General features: G+C 34.8%; 2 protein-coding genes across 4 annotated transcripts in view; both read right to left on the bottom strand.

Annotated features, from left to right (window-relative positions):
* Window positions 1–674: 674 nt before the first annotated feature.
* LOC128159443 (uncharacterized) lies at window positions 675–3,985 on the bottom strand. 2 transcript variants are annotated; one of them, XM_052822539.1, is made up of 2 exons: window positions 3,397–3,985; window positions 675–2,282 (listed from the first exon to the last, which is right to left on the bottom strand). In XM_052822539.1, the coding sequence occupies exons 1-2, from the start codon at window positions 3,397–3,399 to the stop codon at window positions 678–680; spliced, it is 1,608 nt and encodes a 535-aa protein (XP_052678499.1). In that variant the 5' UTR covers window positions 3,400–3,985; the 3' UTR covers window positions 675–677. The 2 variants fall into 2 exon arrangements, with proteins under 2 accessions (XP_052678499.1, XP_052678500.1); XM_052822540.1 differs by having other exon boundaries at window positions 3,458–3,981.
* Window positions 3,986–10,013: 6,028 nt separating this feature from the next.
* LOC128158386 (tripartite motif-containing 13-like) overlaps window positions 10,014–18,173 on the bottom strand; it is a 127,647-nt gene continuing 119,487 nt past the window's right edge. Inside the window, exons 3-4 of one of the 2 annotated variants that reach the window (XM_052821177.1) lie at window positions 13,896–13,961; window positions 10,014–12,384 (exon numbers count right to left, since the gene is read on the bottom strand). In XM_052821177.1, the coding sequence (XP_052677137.1) occupies window positions 10,680–12,365 (1,686 nt within the window). In that variant the 5' untranslated portion in view covers window positions 12,366–12,384; window positions 13,896–13,961 and the 3' untranslated portion in view covers window positions 10,014–10,679. The remainder of the gene's footprint in view (window positions 12,385–13,895; window positions 13,962–18,173) is intronic. The other variant, XR_008239974.1, reaches the window with a different exon arrangement.

The raw sequence follows: 18,173 nt of genomic DNA, 5'->3' as shown, positions 1-18,173 counted from the left end.
TTACAGCATACAGCACTACATGTATTAAAGAAAATGATTTCTTTGTAAAAGACAGGAAAACGTATATGCATTTTTCCTCACTATAACGTTTTTTTCGCTACGAAAACGATCTGCGCTTTAAAGCCTAAATTCTTCAAAGCGTTTATTTGGGCTCTGCTGTGATAGTGCATGCAAAATTGTAGTTATTGATATAGTTATTGAAGACTAAGCGTTGATTTGGTACATCTATATTAAAAAATATAAATTCATTTTTAACGATGCATTCCACACACGAAGAGTCTTTTAATTTGCTGCAAATGAATATATTAGTGGAATGTAGTTATTCATCTTTTTTTTTTACAACAGACTACATTGCGACCTTATCTTTGGTGCAGGCACATACATTTTACATTTACATGTATTCACAAAAATGGCACCGCATTTAATTGTTTGTCAATCTTTCATTTTGATTGATAGAAATGGCCATCCCATTCCATTTGTGTACCACAGCCGCAATTTTCATTAGTAAAAATTAAGGTCAATTTTATTAAGTAATAAATTATTTGTTTTTTAGAGGGGATAAATAATTTGTATATTGATTTTCATTTTGCATTACTAGTTATTTGAACAAAAATATCACTCAAACTGAATGGCTAATCTTTTGGCTGAATATTGCAAAGAACAATACAAAAACAATTCTATTTGATGTATTTAATGACTTTCAACTTCGCTGTATGGTATTCGACAACATACAAGTTTCCCTCGGAGTCCAAACTAATACCCACTGGTTTCTCCAGAAATCCTCGACCAATCAAACACAACAAGTGACCTCTGTCGTCAAGGAGATGAACCAAGTTGCTATCGGCGTCCGATACCAGGATTCTGCAACTTCTGTCAGTTAAAATGCTTCGTGGATCGAAATACGGACATTTGCGCGTGGGGACATTTCCAAAGTAACGCCAACGGAACCGACCTGATTGGGTGGTTGACACGACGGCTTTGGCGTTACGGTCTGATACACACACATCCTGATTACTGTTCACGGTGATGTAAACATCAAAATCGCCGGAAACGTAGAGTGGACACCCTCCGTCGTCATACTGAATCTCTTGCGTGGGTGAACTGTGAACATAACGAACGACCTTCACCTGTTGAGATTTTTGTTTTGACGAGTCGTTCCGATTGTCCATACACAGTAAAACTTCTCCAGAATCTGTCGCACATAACCCAAGTGGATTCCATCCCTGAAGTTTCAGAAAGGGTTCGAATTTCCCCTTTTTCATTATGTTAACACTTCTGTCTCCGTAATCAGTGTAAAGTAGTTCTCCCTTGGAAGTAATAGACAGATCGAACGGAGCTTGCTTTGATCGAGTGGACACTTTTTCAATCATATTGCCATGAACATCAACCTTAGCTACAGTTTCCACATCTCCACTTATCCACACGTTCTGGTCTTGAATGCACTGTACACTCCAGCACTTCTCGAACTTTGTCTCCACTTTGCGTAGAACAACTGGTTTGTCTAGTAGTGTGTCCCTTTTTGAAGGGGGCTCTGCTGACGTCACATTGATGACGAAATCTCGAGACTTCTTCAGAACGGATGCTTTAAGAGCACCGAATCGTTCGGGAAGTTGTTCCTTTTCTACATCACTGTTCTTGAACACTGGTGCAATGATACTTGTTATTGTGGGAATCCTTGAAAATTCCTCACTCTTTGCTTTGAATTTATTGATTTCAGAAATATCGTTTTCGTTCAATATTTTTTTATTGTAGTCAATCAGCGATTGAATTTCCGCTATCAGACTAGATATGAGTTTTCGCTGCTCCCGGAGATTGGAAAAGTCTTCCTTTTCCATCGTTTCCACTCTCTCCAAACATTTCGTCACGGCGCTCTCCACTGCCTTGTGCCAAATCTCGCCGTTTGTGACGATTTGTTTTTTGACATTTTCGTAACCACTGGTCAACTTTAAAACGTTCGTCTGAATCTGAGTCTCTATCTTTTTATACTCTGGTTGAATGAGAGACTCCATGCGTGATGTGTCAGAGGTCACGAGGTCCCGCATGGATTGAAAATTTTCTAAAACGTTTTCTGCATCGTGACTCAAGTGTGTTTCGCTTGCGCATTTGTGACATATTGGAATCGCACATGGGCGGCAGAAAAAGAATAGTTTATTTCCTGTGTGCTCTAAACAGTTTTGGAATGAGTTTTCATTTTCTTTAACACTGACGCTTGTAACTATGCTTTTCTTTCTGGATTTTCTCGAGGCCATATTGCTTCTAGATGAATCGCTACCTTTGGTATCCTATACTCCAAAACAAAGCCATGTATTGATATAAGGAATAAGGAATCATTCTTTGAGTATTATGAGGTTATAATTTTGGTCGGGGTGTGATCAAATCCAATAAAGCCCGAAGGGCTTTATGATAGATTTGATTACGCCCCGACCGAAATTATCACCTTATAATATTTAAAGAGTGATTCCTAATTACTTATATTTATATAATTTTAAACCATCGTACGATTAAATATTTAAATATAAATAAGCAAACCCTGCTGGCGCCTCACTTTGGCTAAAATATGAGTTATATAGTACAAAATCGATACGTAGTGTTATCACAGGCAAAGACACTGAAGAATGTAAATATATAGATTTACACTTAAATTAAATACATTATAATCATACGTCAAACATTGTTGTTGAAACTAGTTTAGTAGTGAAGAATATCATAAACGTGTGGTGGTATAGACTTTGTTTCTACTTTTGTTGAATTTGTGTTTAAATAAGCCCGAAACAATCATGTGAGAAAACAAAGAGAAAAAAGACAATTATAGATGAAAACTTTTGTTGCCTTTTAAACCAGAAATCGTAAAGACATGCCGGAAACAACTGAAAGTTAAGAGGAGAGAGGGAAAGAGAGAGATGGACTAACTGAAAGGATTTAAGAGAGAGAGAGAGAAAGAGAGAGAGAGATTTTAAGAAAATGTAAATTAAAACATCAGTTGCGTTAAGAACCGAATTACAATACCCCCCCCCCCCCCGATTTTTCGCAAAGATATTTTATATTTTATTATTATTTTTTTTTTGCTTGTCAAGAATTTCTGATAAGTCTAGCCCCCCCCCCCCCCCCTTTCAATTTGCTTCCGACGTCACTGCATGGATACTAACACATACAATCATTCATAAATTATTCACGATAAAAAAAGAAATACAAAATAGGCACAGAGAGAGAGAGAGAGAGAGAGAGAGAGAGAGAGAGAGAGAGAGAGAGAGAGAATATCTTGATAAAGCAGATACAATCAGAAAGATAGAAAGAAAGAAAAAGATACAGAGAGTAAGAATCAGAGAGAGAGAGAGAGAGAGAGAGAGAGAATATTAAGGAGAGAGAGAGAGAGAGAGAGAGAGAGAGAGTACACACCATTTTACAGCAGAGTACAGTACCCACTGACAGTGAAGTTGTAAACCGTTAGCTGGCTTACCTATTCCAGGTGTCACCAGGCCAAGATTTGCCTTGGGTTAACCCTCCGTCTCCAAGATCCCTCCCGAGCAATGACCCTCGTCACTTGCGAAATATCGAACAGTTTCATTTCACAAATCCTCCTGATATAACTTAATTGAAGGAATGGTAGATTAAGTCTGATTTACAGGATTTAGGCATTGTTATTGTCAGAGTGGGTTTGGGTTTACCTGTTAAGGGAAGCGGATTACCCTCAGGAATTCGTAAGGTGGAACGTCATTTTAAATGTCATTCAATACACGGGCCATATCGTGGTCTAAAAGAGAAAGCTTATTTGTCTTTAAATACACTCTACAAATTGTTTGACGGCAGAATATTCCGAGAGTGATAACATTGTTGTGTTTCCCTTTAAATTATTTGAAGTAATGTGATATTCAAATCAAAATTCTCTTCAGATTCATAAATATTAGTATTGCACCAATTCATGAGAGAATGAGCAAGATAGCTTTAGAATGTCTCATTAAAAATGTGCATAAAGAGCATGCAGTTATTTTAACTAAATCAATGAATAATCAAAACAAATAAAAGTTTGTAATTCTAAGCTCTATCAATTTTTATATCATGTATATAGGCCCTGTTGCAACTGAGACAGACATTTAGATTCTTTGTCTGAATACTCGTATATTTAATGAGTATTTGGATAAAATTTATATAGATTTTATATATATATATAGCTCCGGTCGGGACGGCGGTGGAGCATCAACAAAATGAATTTCCCTGTGCTTTATATATATATATATCCATTGGCGGATCCAGAGGGGGGGGGGGGTTCCGGGGGTCGGAACCCCCCCTTTCTCTGGGACATATGAAATTTTTTGAAAACGTTTAATGCCTATTTAAAGGCAATTTTTCCCATTTATAATAGATATTCTGTAATTATCTCAAATAAATGCTTTTAAAATTGCTTATTTAAAGAATTTCGTATTGTTTTGTTTCCATGAGTCGGAAATTCTGTTACAAAAATACCGTGTAAGGGGTTAACCATTATGAAAATGCACAACTTTTAAAAACTTTTCTAAATATGATCGCATCTGTACTAGTGCCGGATGATGTTAGCGCACTCATTACAGAGGTCACATCAAGTTCCCTGGGACGACAATTGCTTTTACCATTGAATTAAACACGTACCATCTTTTCAGAAGATAAATTATCCCCATTTTTTTGTCATATCCTATCATTTAAACCTTTATTGAAGAAGGCAATCTATAGAAATAAAAATTGATAAATAGTTCAGAATTTGAAAACATCAACGACATAAAAAAATACCCAAAATATCCATTTCTATAATAGTTTGTCGCAATTAGTCTGAGTTATTTTTTTTTTTATCAAATACAGTTGTATACGCACTGAAAACGTTCAAAAAGTCCTTGTTTATTGACAAATGATGAATTTTGCACATATTGATTTTCAACAAATGGAATCCCCCCCCCCTTTTCCAAATTGCTGGGTCCGCCTCTGATATCTATATCATTCACTATGGGCAGGTATATGTCAATTTGAGACTTATTGCAATGTTTGTGCTTATTATATACGTGTGTATCTATGCAATGTGTATCGTTCTGATCCTCTCAAATTGTCGTTTAACTGTATTCCACCTGTATCTCAAGCAACTGTGTAGTGCCCGGCCAGCGCGCTAGGATCCGTTCGTCATCGAAAGCAAGATTTTAGTCTTTCCTAGATGGCCGAGTGGGTAGCGCGGTGGCCGCTCACTGCTAGGAGAATGGGTTCCAGAGGTCGTGAGTTCAAGCCTCGGTCGGGCGGAGGGGTAGCTCCAACAAATTGAATTTCCCTGTGCTTTATATATATATATATATATATATATATATATATATATATATATATATAATTCACTATGGGCAGGTATATGTCAATTTGAGAGTTACTGCAATGTTTGTGCTGAATATATATATATATATATATATATATATATATATATATATATATATATATATATATATATATATATATAAACGTAACGTATAGTCCAATATTAACGCAAATGACGTGCCAGGGGCGCGTGCAGGGTTTACATATTTACACAAATGACGTGCTAGGTGCGCAAGCGGGGTTTACATATTTACACAAAAAAAAGATAACTTAAAGACGTCAATAATCGAATATTTGATTGAACAATTGGTGAAAATAATATAAATATAAGTAATAAGGAATCATTCTTTTAATATAATGAGTTGATCAAATACAGTCGGATGTGATCAAATCTATCACAAATTCCTTTTGACTTTATTGTTTTTGGTCATCCCCGACCGTATTTGATCTCGTATACATGCATCTCATAATAATCTCATTCCTAAAATATTTCACTTGCACAAAAATATTTTTTTACTCTAAATATTTGTTGATCTGCAAGTGACTATATATACAATAGTCTTTATGGATGTCATGTTACACCATTACACCGATCATCAGCATAATCATCACGATGTTTTGTATTCAGCATACTCAAATCAGGTTTTTAAAAATGTGACAAGTAATTAAGCTTCATGGTACAAATATTGAAAAAAGAAGATTGTAGTGTATATTATTTAAAACCTTTCTCTCTAAGGTCGTAAAGCGTTCCATTTAATGTTATAAAAAAATATTGACAAATATCCGGGGGAATCCATTAAAATTCTTACAGTATAGTAACCTCTGCAGTTTGGGGGTTTGTAATTATCGTTTCAATTTGAAAACTTGATTCAATCTTGTGTCATGATCGCCCCAGCATAGGGGCTACCCATACATTGGAGGAAAAAATTAATTGCAACAGATTGAAGTTTTTAATCATACTCTTGGGAAACATGGCGATGAGGAATTTTCCATTTGGCAATTTGATACCGGTAATACCAAAAAAAGAACAATACTGAATTTTAGCATTGTGGTGATTGAAATTAAGCATAGTGAAGAAAGAGTAATCCCCAAAAACTTAATTAGTAAAACAATAGTGCTACATATAGGTTTCAAAGAATGAGCTCTCATAAGTCATGTCAGTTCCCCTTTTTATCAAATAAATAATTTAATTAATATTCCATGATTTTAATTATTTCCAATCAAATTTTTTGGAGTTCTTTTCTGACAGATGAAAGCGTCCTTGAATCGTATGATGCCGGTAAACACCAACCGTGAGAGGAGGGTGAGGTGCCAGCACCCTAAGGGCGCCCCGGACGCCGACCTCATCTTTGGATCCAAGTAAGACCACCCGTCAACAACCCATCAACAAGTACAGTGGCTATATAGAATCATGACTCCACTTCTCAGCTCTTCTTAAATGTTATTCAGTTTAAATCCATGATTGAGTGGATATTATGTGTGACCGAGTTATTGATCTGTTTTTCATTTGTTGTGTTTTCAGAAAAAGATGATGGAAAGAGAAAAGAGAGTCCTTCCCAAAACAGGGCAGTAGTCAGGAAGTTAAACGCCTCGACCGGAGGCCTCGGGCAAATTCCAAATAAACCAGCGGGGGGGGGGGGGGGGGGCTTAATTTTTACATTAGACCAAATAAGAAATTAAAGTACAATATCTACGATTGAGGGCAAGAGGTGTTACCGAGATGAATCGTGTTGTGGTGGGAGGGACATAATCACAGAGTCTGATTTCTGAATGAATGCTTGCCATGTGTTGTGTACAATATTATAGGATTCTCGGACTGTGTGAATGACAATATAAGATATATTTAATTATGTGTATGTGTCCTCTGTGTGTTACAGCTTCTCTGTCCTCCAAAAGATTCCCAAGGTGCAAAATCTGAGAAATATTATTTACATGATGAATTTCTCTGGTTGGACTTTGGAAGATTAAAACAAGTTTACCTTACAGTGAACTGTACATCCTACAAGTAGCTAAATTGATATGGATGAGTTTCGGTACATATTTTTCATTGTTTTGTTTTCATTGTGTAAATGCAGTTACGAAGAAGTTGACATGTTTCCTTGGTGACAGAATTGCGTGGTATCTGATTTGCTGGAAAAGTTTGAATACATGTATAGACTTGCTGAGCAGGTACGAGCTATTGGCAGATGTATTGGTTATTCTGATTTACTCCTCAAAATGTTGCTTCTTAAGCACCCCTATGCTACAATTTGTGAAACTAAGTATATGCAATCATCCTCAGTGTTGAAATCGTGACCCACAACTAATAATGGGGCCCCAAGAGAGTTGAAAGTTTAAAATAAAAATATATAGTAGAAATAAAACTACAATGCTACAATATGTGAAATTACTATGAAAGCATCTTCAGATAATTACTATTAATATTTCAATCTTTTTAAGGTAAAAAAAAAAGTTGGGGGCTGGCCCCTCTATGATGCTATGTACCTAATGGTTAGGTCTAACTTTGCAAAAAAAAAAGTGGGAGGGGGGCTCGCTAGCCCCCCCCCCCCCCCCGGTTCCGACGCCTATGAAAATAGTTCCGTTTTGTCATGATGCCCATCTTTTTCTCCAGTACATGCATAATTTGAAGGTCTAAAAAACTAAATCATTTTTGAAATGCAAAGCTCATTTGTCATCTTAAAGATCGACACAAATATGATCATTCCGGAAATTGTTGAATATTATTGTCAATATTGAATTTGACCAGATACCAAATTTCAGATGCAAAATTGGAATCTTTCGGAAATGAAAAATGCGAGAAAATTCAACTTAATGTAGTGTAGAAATCAAATTTGTTGGATTGGTTTAATTATTGTGATTAACGAATAAATTATTTAAGACAACTTTGAAATCACGAAGAACTGGTCAAAGAGCGATAACTCCAATATATCACACACACTTTACTACATGTATATATTGTTTATATGAACATGATTAAATAATTTAAATACTTGTTTACGTCTTCTGTGAAAATCCGTACAAATATCAAAAAGGGACGATATTTCAAAACACAGTATCATCCCCTCCCCCCTTAACTAATGAGTTTATAGTTTATTGCATGTAACTAATATGTGCTAAATTATGTCCAAATGTCTTCAATGATGAAAATAATATCTAATACTGAATCGTTGTTAAGCATCGTTGCAGCATTAACACTAAGAAGATGGGCAAAGAAGGTGGGTAAATTAAAGCCCATAAAACTGAAAAGTAAATAAAAGGCAGGTAGCAAGGCGAGAGGGTAGGGCACATTTTTTTTGCAAATCACAAAATACTGTACAAAATTGTCCCTCTACTTTTCTGTAACTGTATGAAATCATACATAAAAAAGCATTATATAAATCCCTGTAATAAATTTTTCAACTGTAAATAACAACCCCCCCCCCCCCCACTACCCCCGGATATTTTTTTTTTTTTGCACTTGAAGATTTTGGGGGGTATGGCTGCCCCCTTTAACTTCGAAGCAATGCTACGTGCATAAAACTAACATTTTCATCAGATTTACGTTGTCAACTTTGTATTTTTTTTCAAAATATCCTTTAAATAGCGTCTTATTAAACAGTTCAGCCGCTAACATACTCCGAAACTTTGAAAATAAGCAGTGGCTTATTTTAAGTTTTGGTAAGAAATTGGGGGGGGGGGGTATTTTCAAAACTGTCTTATATTCAATTCACGGCTTATTATCCAAACAAAATACAAGTAAAGACGAGAGCACAATCATGGCTTATTATAAACCAATAAATTGTAATCAATCGATTGTTTGTTCTAGGATATCCAGCTATTATAAACTGTAATCTGTAAGAGTAAAATTTTGATACAAACATAAAGAAGTGCACTTATTGATGCGTAAGAAGCCGAATATATCATGCTTTTAATTGTTTGATATTAAAAAATAAAACAACGTAATTCAACAAATGCTTGACGCGATGACTATTTTTCATTAGAATTTTTTGTTGTAACAAATCATTCAACCAAAAAGTTTCAGGAAAATAAACCCACGAGTCTTGTCGGTCACTATTGCCATTGGATGAAGCTTTCATGTAGTCTCATGTGTGCATTTTATTTTAGCTTCATTTTGGGGTCTATTAACTCAATCATCGATTCGTAAAAAAGGAGAAGGGGAGGGGGGCGAGAGTCGGATGAATATCCGAGTTACTAATGTGACCTAAAAAAATACATGTTCACTATGTTCATACCCCCCCCCCCTCCAAAGAAAAACTATAGTAAACTGTCAACCAATGCTCAAAAGACATCGATTGGACAAGACTCTTATTGACATAATCTACTGACCAATTGACCTTTTGAACTGGAAATGCTATAACAACGTTCAGCCTGTATACAGGGTTTGATGACAACATATCATCTACACACAACCTACACATGTAAGTAGATGGCACACTTCCTCGAAGGGACGTAATCATTAATAAAGAAAATGGGGCATTGTACATCTCCGATGCAACAATTAAACAACATTCATTTGTTTCACTTTCTATGGAGAATTTTTAAATGTTGCAGTTTTTAAAATTTTTACCAGATCATGCAAACATTCAAACATTTTACTCCATCAGTTTGAATCTGGAAGTCCATTTCAATACCGTAATATTTAAAATTATGGGGTCAAAGAAACTAACCTAAGCCAATTAACAAAGTTGTTTACAAATCATTTATTAGACATAATAACACATTATTTAAAGTATACAATGTACAACTGCAGGGTTTTTTTACTATAGTGTGCAAGAAACAAAAGTTACTCAATCTTCAGTGACAGAAATATTAATGGAACAAACACCATTCTAATGTTCAACAAATGTGGTACCTTCATTTTTTCAGCTTTCAATTGAAAAAAGAAAATGAATGATTAATATAATTTCTATTCTTTAAAATGAAACAAAATTGAAATTAACTCATAACTTAATATAAAGGAGAGCTAAAAAAAAAAATTTTCAAAGATATTTAATTCCACTTTTAGTGTCATTTTATCAACATTAAAATGTTTTGATTTCTTTGACAAATACCAAACAAGGTTTCTCTGATTGTATTCTTATAATGTACACAGTTTGTTTAGACATTAAATGTATAAACATTTAATTCATTGACAATACAATCACTACACTAAAACAGTTTGTTATTATGATGTATAAACATGATAAACAAAACAATGATATTGTTGACATGAACTAAATGGACGTATATTTTATATGCATGAATCTGTAATATAATATAATTAATTACCTTTATGCTAATACATGTTTTATATATCCACACAGTCAGTTTGTCAACATGTAATACATATAAACAATGTTACACTGCTGTGTAATGTTCTAGACATATTGTATTTTCTTCACTTTACCTGTTGTATCAGTCACAAAGAGGTTGTCTCTGGTGTCCACACATAAACCCAATGGAAACTGTAAATGACAGTTGTCAATGTAGCGGAGGAACTGTCCGTCCTGATCCAGGATGTGGATACGGTGGTTGTTATAGTCTGCTGTCAGGATCCGACCCTGGCTGTCTGTTGTGATGCCGTGTGGATTGAATGGTTCCTCGGTAGTAGAGGGAGGACCAGGGTAGGTAAAGCGGAGTTTCCCGGCCTGATTGACCACCACTACTGCACGGGCTTCCAAGTCTGACACACAGATATCTAGGTTCCTGTTCTCACAAATGTATTTAATTTTAAATATTCCACCAGATGAATAGAGAGGTTGTCCTTTGTCGTCGTACTGAATACTTTGTTTCTCTGTGGAGCCAGAGTAACACACAACTTTTGTTTGTTTATTATCATCACTGTTCATGACAACCAGGAGGTCACCAGAGGAGGTACTACAGACACCCCAAGGTCTCCACCCCCGTAGTCTGATCACTGTCTGTATCTGTGTATTCTTCACTATGTTCACAGTTCTATCATGGTAATCAGTATAAACTAGATCCCCACTCCTTGTCACTGCTATGTCGTATGGATGGTGCCCTGACTTGGTTTTGACTGACTTCACTAGTTCCCCACTGAGGTTGTACAGTATCATGATTTTGTCTTTATAACCACACGTCCACATCTTATCATCACTCAGACAGGACACACTGCGTAATGGATTAAAGAATCCTATAGACGGGTACCCGGTGTTTATTTGTGTGATGATCCGTGGTACATCAATGAGCGGTCTGTCCGGGGGAGAGGACTCAGCACCGGGAGATTCCATGGTGTAGCCATGTTCTTCTGTTTTGATAGATGACGCGGACAGAGAACCAAACTGTTGATAAAGCTGTTCTTTGTTGATCTTCTGAGGGGTAAAACTTGGTAAGGACACTGTGAGTTTAGGAGGCAATCTTCTGAATTCATCATTCCTGGATTTGTAGGCAGAGACACGGCTGACATCATTGGAGTCCAGTAACATCTTCAGTTCAGCAATGGTCTGTGTGATTTCAGAAATGGTGTGTTTCATTTCATCTTCCTGTTTGTCTAAGACAGCCAGGTGTTTGGTGTCCATTTCCTCCACGTTAGATTTCATGTTTCTGATAATGGTGTTTATTTCTCTGTGCAAGTCTTCTCCATGTTTGTCGATTTCTGTTGTTAATTTCTGGGAGTTTTCCTTCAGAGCAGATTTCTGGTCTGTTATAATGGATGCAATCTCTTGATATTTAAGATAAATGGTTTTTTCTAGTTCCTGTAAATTTTTTTGAATGATTTCTTTCTTGTTGTCCATAACTTTAAATATTTCAATAAACTGATGGTCATTGTGTTCTTCAGAGAAAAGACATGCTGCACAAATAGGAATGCCACATTGCTCACAGTAATGTTCACATATTTTTGAGGGATGTTTTTGACACTTTGGAGTATATCTCCTCTTTTTAAATGGCAGCACTTTGTGTTCTTTGGATTGATCAGAGATATGGTCCTTCTCACAGGCTTTACACAGATATTTGTTACAAATGACACAGTACATAGGGGGGCCCGGGGTCTCACAGAGACACCGTAACACATCCTGAAGGCTGTACTCAGGGTCCATGGTCATGGCACTTTTGTCATATATTCTAAAAAAAAAGCCCAACAAACTTAGTATGCATAAATATAATGGTTTTTTAATATTTTTTTTCTCTGAAAAAGTTTTTATATTTTATATTACATGTAACCTACTTGTAGTTAAATTTGTTTCAATTTTTCAGAACATTTACAATACGCCTACTGGGCCCTAATGGTCACCCAAGTATATTGTAACCATCTGATCAATCATTAATGGTAATTCAACCATTTTTAAGATAACCCAGAATGAGGTGGTTGAAGAGGAGAAGTTGGAAAAGTGGTTTTATCTGGTATCTATATCTGAAGCGTTTTCTGTTTATAATAACAGGATTCAGAAGGAGGGGGATGCTCTGCTTTGATTTACATTGTTTTATCAAAAATAAATTATGAACATAAGAATATGATGAACATTTGGCATTGTTTCATAAATTGTTTTTCTTGCATATAGTAAATCTAATCAAGAAGACTATGTCAATTCATTAAAAAGTACTGAAGGTATGAATCTTTAGAGAGAAGTTATGGTGATCATCTTTGGTGGAAAGAGTGGAAAGAAAGGGGGCTGATTCACACATTATCTATAGTAGTGTACATAGGCGTAGGAACCGGGGGGGGGGGGGGCTTAGCCCCCCACTTTTTTTGCAAAGTTAGACCTAACTATTAGGCACATTGCATCATAGAGGGTTCAGCCCCCCCCCCCACTTTTTCTCGCAGGAAAGAAAATATTGAGACCTATGTTGGAGCCATAGGTATACTAGCCCCCCCCCCCTCCCTACGGGCTAGGAATTTTAAGATTTGGGGAAAAAAAATTTGGTAGGTAAGATTTTTTTTTTTGGTTCCATAGGTAACCCCCCCCCCCGTCAAAAAGATATCTGAGGATTAGTCTAACCTCCCCCCCCCCCAACTTTCAATTTGGTTCCGACACCACTGTAGTATATGAACTTTTAAAGGTTCCGGCAGCTACGGTCTACCAAGGTTATATACTCATGTACTTACTTAATTATCGATTATTTGTTTATGATTTGCACACATTAAATTCAAACTGGCGTGCAACAAATTCTCGCCAAGGATAATTTCATGCCAGTGCATTGGTACGTCATTTTTTGTATATAATTTTCTGTTTAAATAAAATGACGTAACAAAGCTCTGGCAAGAAATGGTCCATGGCGAGAATTGTTCCCACACCAGTAGACATTTGGGCAATCTCATTGGCCTCTTGCCCTCAAAATACGTTTTACCATGGGGCTATTTAACCTCGTACACAAATGTATCTACATGTATGGTTGACTCACGACGACGGACAAAAACTAGATAACAACAGATCACCCACTGTTTCAGGTGACCTATATAAAATATCATGTGATTTTTGTGGAATAATTTTACAGCAATATTTGATTGACAGTGTTTTATACAATATTTTAAAGAAAAACAATAGTAAGAGTCTAATCACTGACATAAATGTCAATCTTGAATATAGATCTACAAACAAGTGTAAAGTCAATATCTGATACGAATTACAACAAACCTGCCGAGTACAAAATGGCGACATTTCACATGTTTATTCTTCCTGGTACCGGTGTCCTGTAGCTACCTGTTAAAAATCACGTGACATGTTTAGATGGTATATTTCGAAAGACCCCCCCCCACACTACTGTTTACTTATAAAAAGGGGGGGGGGGCTAGTTAATTGATCACTGTTGACTTAACCAACAACAAAGCCAATGCATTAAATGGAATATATTGGGAGAGAGAACAAATTAGCCTGTACCTGGCTGACTTATTATTTCCAGTTGTTCCACTTGCTTTTCCTGAATGTCGTCTGCGTGTTAAGTGACAGACCAGTCGAAATAGGTTTGCACCGCGTCAACTCTAGTCATGCAGGAAAAGTACAAAGGTACAATTGAATTGAAGATAGGTACAATTATTTGAAGATAGGTACAAATATTTGAATATATGTTAATTTGGCGTTCCATAAAGGTGGTCCGAAAATAAGAAAGGGGATAGGCCAAAAAGGCTTGGGTTCAATTTAAGGTGGCTAGAATAGATAAATAAATTAAGTTTCTTCTTACATAAATTAAAATTTTCTGGGTTTTTTTGTACTTCATTACATGGTATCAGAGACATAAATAACATGTTATTTATGTCTCTGATGGTGCTGTAAGATGATAATCAGAATAAATTAATAAAAATAACAATTTTTTTTAAAAAATAGAGATCAGGAATTTTCTGCTGCAAGATCATTGCCCTGAACATTTTATATGTAGAAACCAATACGGGCACTTGCATGATTAAAACGTTTATGTTTAAATTGGATGTATAAAATATATATACATATTAAATAAGATTGATCAGCAGTATCAATAGACTAGAAACACGTATTACTATGTCAACATAATATCATATTTAATACGCAAATAATACAATTTTGTATCTCATGTTCATGTGTATTTTAATGGTTTGAGAGAATAAACAAATTGAAATTGAGAAGCATTATTATGGCCATTAATTTACAGAATCAAAAGCCTGAAAATTATGAGTTCTTTATTGTTTATGGACTGTTAGTTGAAAGACATAAAACAATCTTCAGGTGCAGGTCAACTTTATAGAAAATGACAAAGGAAGATTTTATCTCCATAACTAATGATGTATTGATCATGCATCATACACCATTAAATTTGTGTTTTGTTAATTTCATATTCTGTAGATCGGAATTAATCAAAATAATCATAGAAACCAAAGAAAATTGAAAATAATTTGAAATATGATCCATATGATGTATAAATAAAATTTCAAACGTGATTCTTATAATTACAAAATTTTTACAATGCAAAGATCAGTTGAGTCAGCATATATAATTATCTCAATTTATAATGAAAATAGACAAACCATGATATTTGTACCCTAATTAGGGGCATGAACTATAGGGGAATTTGTAACAATTCATTTTTTCATCTGCATTGATTAAATAAAATAAAGTACTGAGACGGAAGCTCAATTCATATGTATTCTTCTGCTGGTTAACATTATTTCTCCAACTTTCATTTGAAAACAGACTATAGATTACCTTTAATTAAATTCTTTTGTTCTCCGCCTATTATTCTGTGCATTTGTAGATTTTAAACAAGCTTTTGATACAGTATGGAGGGATGGGCTCTGGTACAAACTTCTTAGAATTGGAATAAATGGTAAATGTTTTACATACATAAAAAATATATGTACAAAGGTATAAAATCAAAAATTTGTATTAATGGTTTTTCATCTGATCTTTTTACTTGTAATGTCGGTGTACGACAAGGAGAAAGTTTATCTCCATTCTTGTTTTCCTTGTATATTAATGATCTAGAAGAATATTTGTTAGATGAAAACGTAACTGGACTGTCTACAATTACTGAGGGAATTGAAAAGGAACTTTTTTTATATTTAAAAATGTTTATCCTGTTTTACGCAGACGATACTGTTATTTTAGCTGAGTCTGCAAATGATTTACAGTTTGCCCTTAATGAATTATATAGATACTGTGATACGTGGAAACTTACTGTTAATATTTGTAAAACAAAAATTGTTGTATTTTCTAAAGGTCGTCAACCCAAATATGTCTTTTCTTATAATGGTTTACCTATTAAAATAGTTAAGGAATTTGATTATCTCGGTGTAATTTTCTCAAGAACAGGTTCATTTTTCAAAGCAAAAAAAAGGCTATGTGAGCAAGCACAGAAATCCATGTACAGAGTTATATGGAAGATAAGAACTTTTAATTTACCTATTGATTGTGAATTAGATTTATTTGATAAAGCTGTTGTACCAGTTTTATAGTATGCATGTGAAGTTTGGGGTTATGAAAATATTGAGATTATTGAACGTGTCCATTTAAAATATTTGAAACATATACTTAATCTGAAAAGTTGTACACCTAGTTACATGTTATATGGTGAAACTGGACGATTTCCTCTGTATATAACCATTTTTACTATAGAATGATTTCATTCAGGGCCAACATAATAATTATAAATAGCAGTGAAAACAAGTCAAGCAAAATCACATATATGTATGTACGTATTCTTTTTGATAAGGGACAAATATTAAATCCATGGCTATGCTCTTTAAAAGATTTTTTTGATAAATGCGGGCTTTCAAATGTATGGTGTGATCATGAATCCTACCAATAAAGTTAGAAATGCAGACTGGAAGCAATGCATCATATAAATTACGTAGATTATTGTCAAGAGTTGGAGCGTTCCTATTTAACTCTATGTGAAACTGTACATAAAAGTTAATAATGGCAGTCATGTAGTCTCGAACTAGAGAGAGAGAGAGAGAGAGAGAGAGAGAGAGAGAGAGAGACAGAGACAGAGACAGAGACAGAGAGAGAGAGATGTAAAGTAGTTTGGGTTGGTAACAAAGTTTACAAGCGTTAATAATAAGTATATCGTAACTATTTTGACCGAAAAAAGGAGGAGCAAAGCAAATCCGTTTTCTAGATTAATGACTATTTGCATATTTACATTAACATTACATTTCGACAAAAGAAGGTGGAAATGGGGAACAGACTTAAAAATTTGTACCACCCTTTCCTCAGTCTAAATTTTAGATATAAAAAATATTATGCTCTGCATTCTCTGATTTAGAATAAGAGGGCAAAAGTGGTTTTTTTTAATTTAATACCTTTAATAGCAACTAAACAAATCTTTATAATTAAAAAAAAGAAACGTTTTTATAATACAAAAGCAAAATTTTAAAAGAATTATTGTTTTTTACAGGCCAATGCTATACGTGGTACACGGGAGGCCTTATAACTTCGAATTCATAGTAAAGATATGCCTTTTTTAATCTCTGTATTATTTTCATACTCTCCAAAATTGCTTTTTCAAAAATGTAAGCTACTAGTTTTAGCTTTAGAAGTCTAAATTTGATTTTTAAGTGATTATTATCGCTAAATAAGAGGAACGGTTTAAAAATAAATACTTACATTCCACGTATATTTTGAAAGCTACTGCAGATATAGTTCCATAACACAGAAAGGGTACTAAAAGGTTAATTGACGAGTTTTAATTGTGACGTCACAAACGTTGAACGCTGATAGATACAACGTCACAAGCGAAAATCAACGATCACGCTTGTGGCTGTTACAGTGGCTCTTCCGTTAATATAAACTTACCCATAGGATAGTACAGTAATTTTGAGGTATAATTCGCATTTGCGTACAAAGCAAGAATGTAACAAAATGTAAATATAAGCTTTAAATCCTTATTTTTTGAAAGATATAGTCTCATAACTGCAACGGTGTGTGCAAACAAATTTCATAACGCGCGTTATTCAATTTGTATGCACACACCGTTGCAGTTAAGAGACTATATCTTTCAAAAAATAAGGATTCAATACTTAAATATTTACATTCCAAATATTTTTTGCATGTTAAATGTGTGAAAAGATACTGCAGTTATAAGACCGTAACACACGTGCACACAAGGTACTCAAAGGTTAAAATGACGAGTCTTATTATGACGTCACAAACGTTGAACGCTGTAAAACGCAACGTCACAAGCGAGAATCTAAGTTCACGCTTGCGGCTGTTACAGTGGTTCTTCCATTAAAATTTGAACTTACCCTTAGGATAAAACAGAATGACCTATAAATCACATTTGCAGACAAGAAAAGAAGTTAAAAAAATGTAAATATAAGCATTAAATCATTATTTTTTTAAAAAGATATAGTCTCATAACTGCAGCGGTGTGTGTATACACGACGTCAAATACGAAAAATACGACAATTTTCGGTAAAATTATCAAAAATGAAGATAAAATAG

This window comes from Crassostrea angulata, chromosome 8 (assembly GCF_025612915.1).
Source record: "Crassostrea angulata isolate pt1a10 chromosome 8, ASM2561291v2, whole genome shotgun sequence".
NCBI classification, from domain to species: domain Eukaryota; kingdom Metazoa; phylum Mollusca; class Bivalvia; order Ostreida; family Ostreidae; genus Magallana; species Magallana angulata.
Note: the sequence above shows the minus strand (reverse complement) of the source record. Positions and strands in the feature narration are given on the sequence as shown.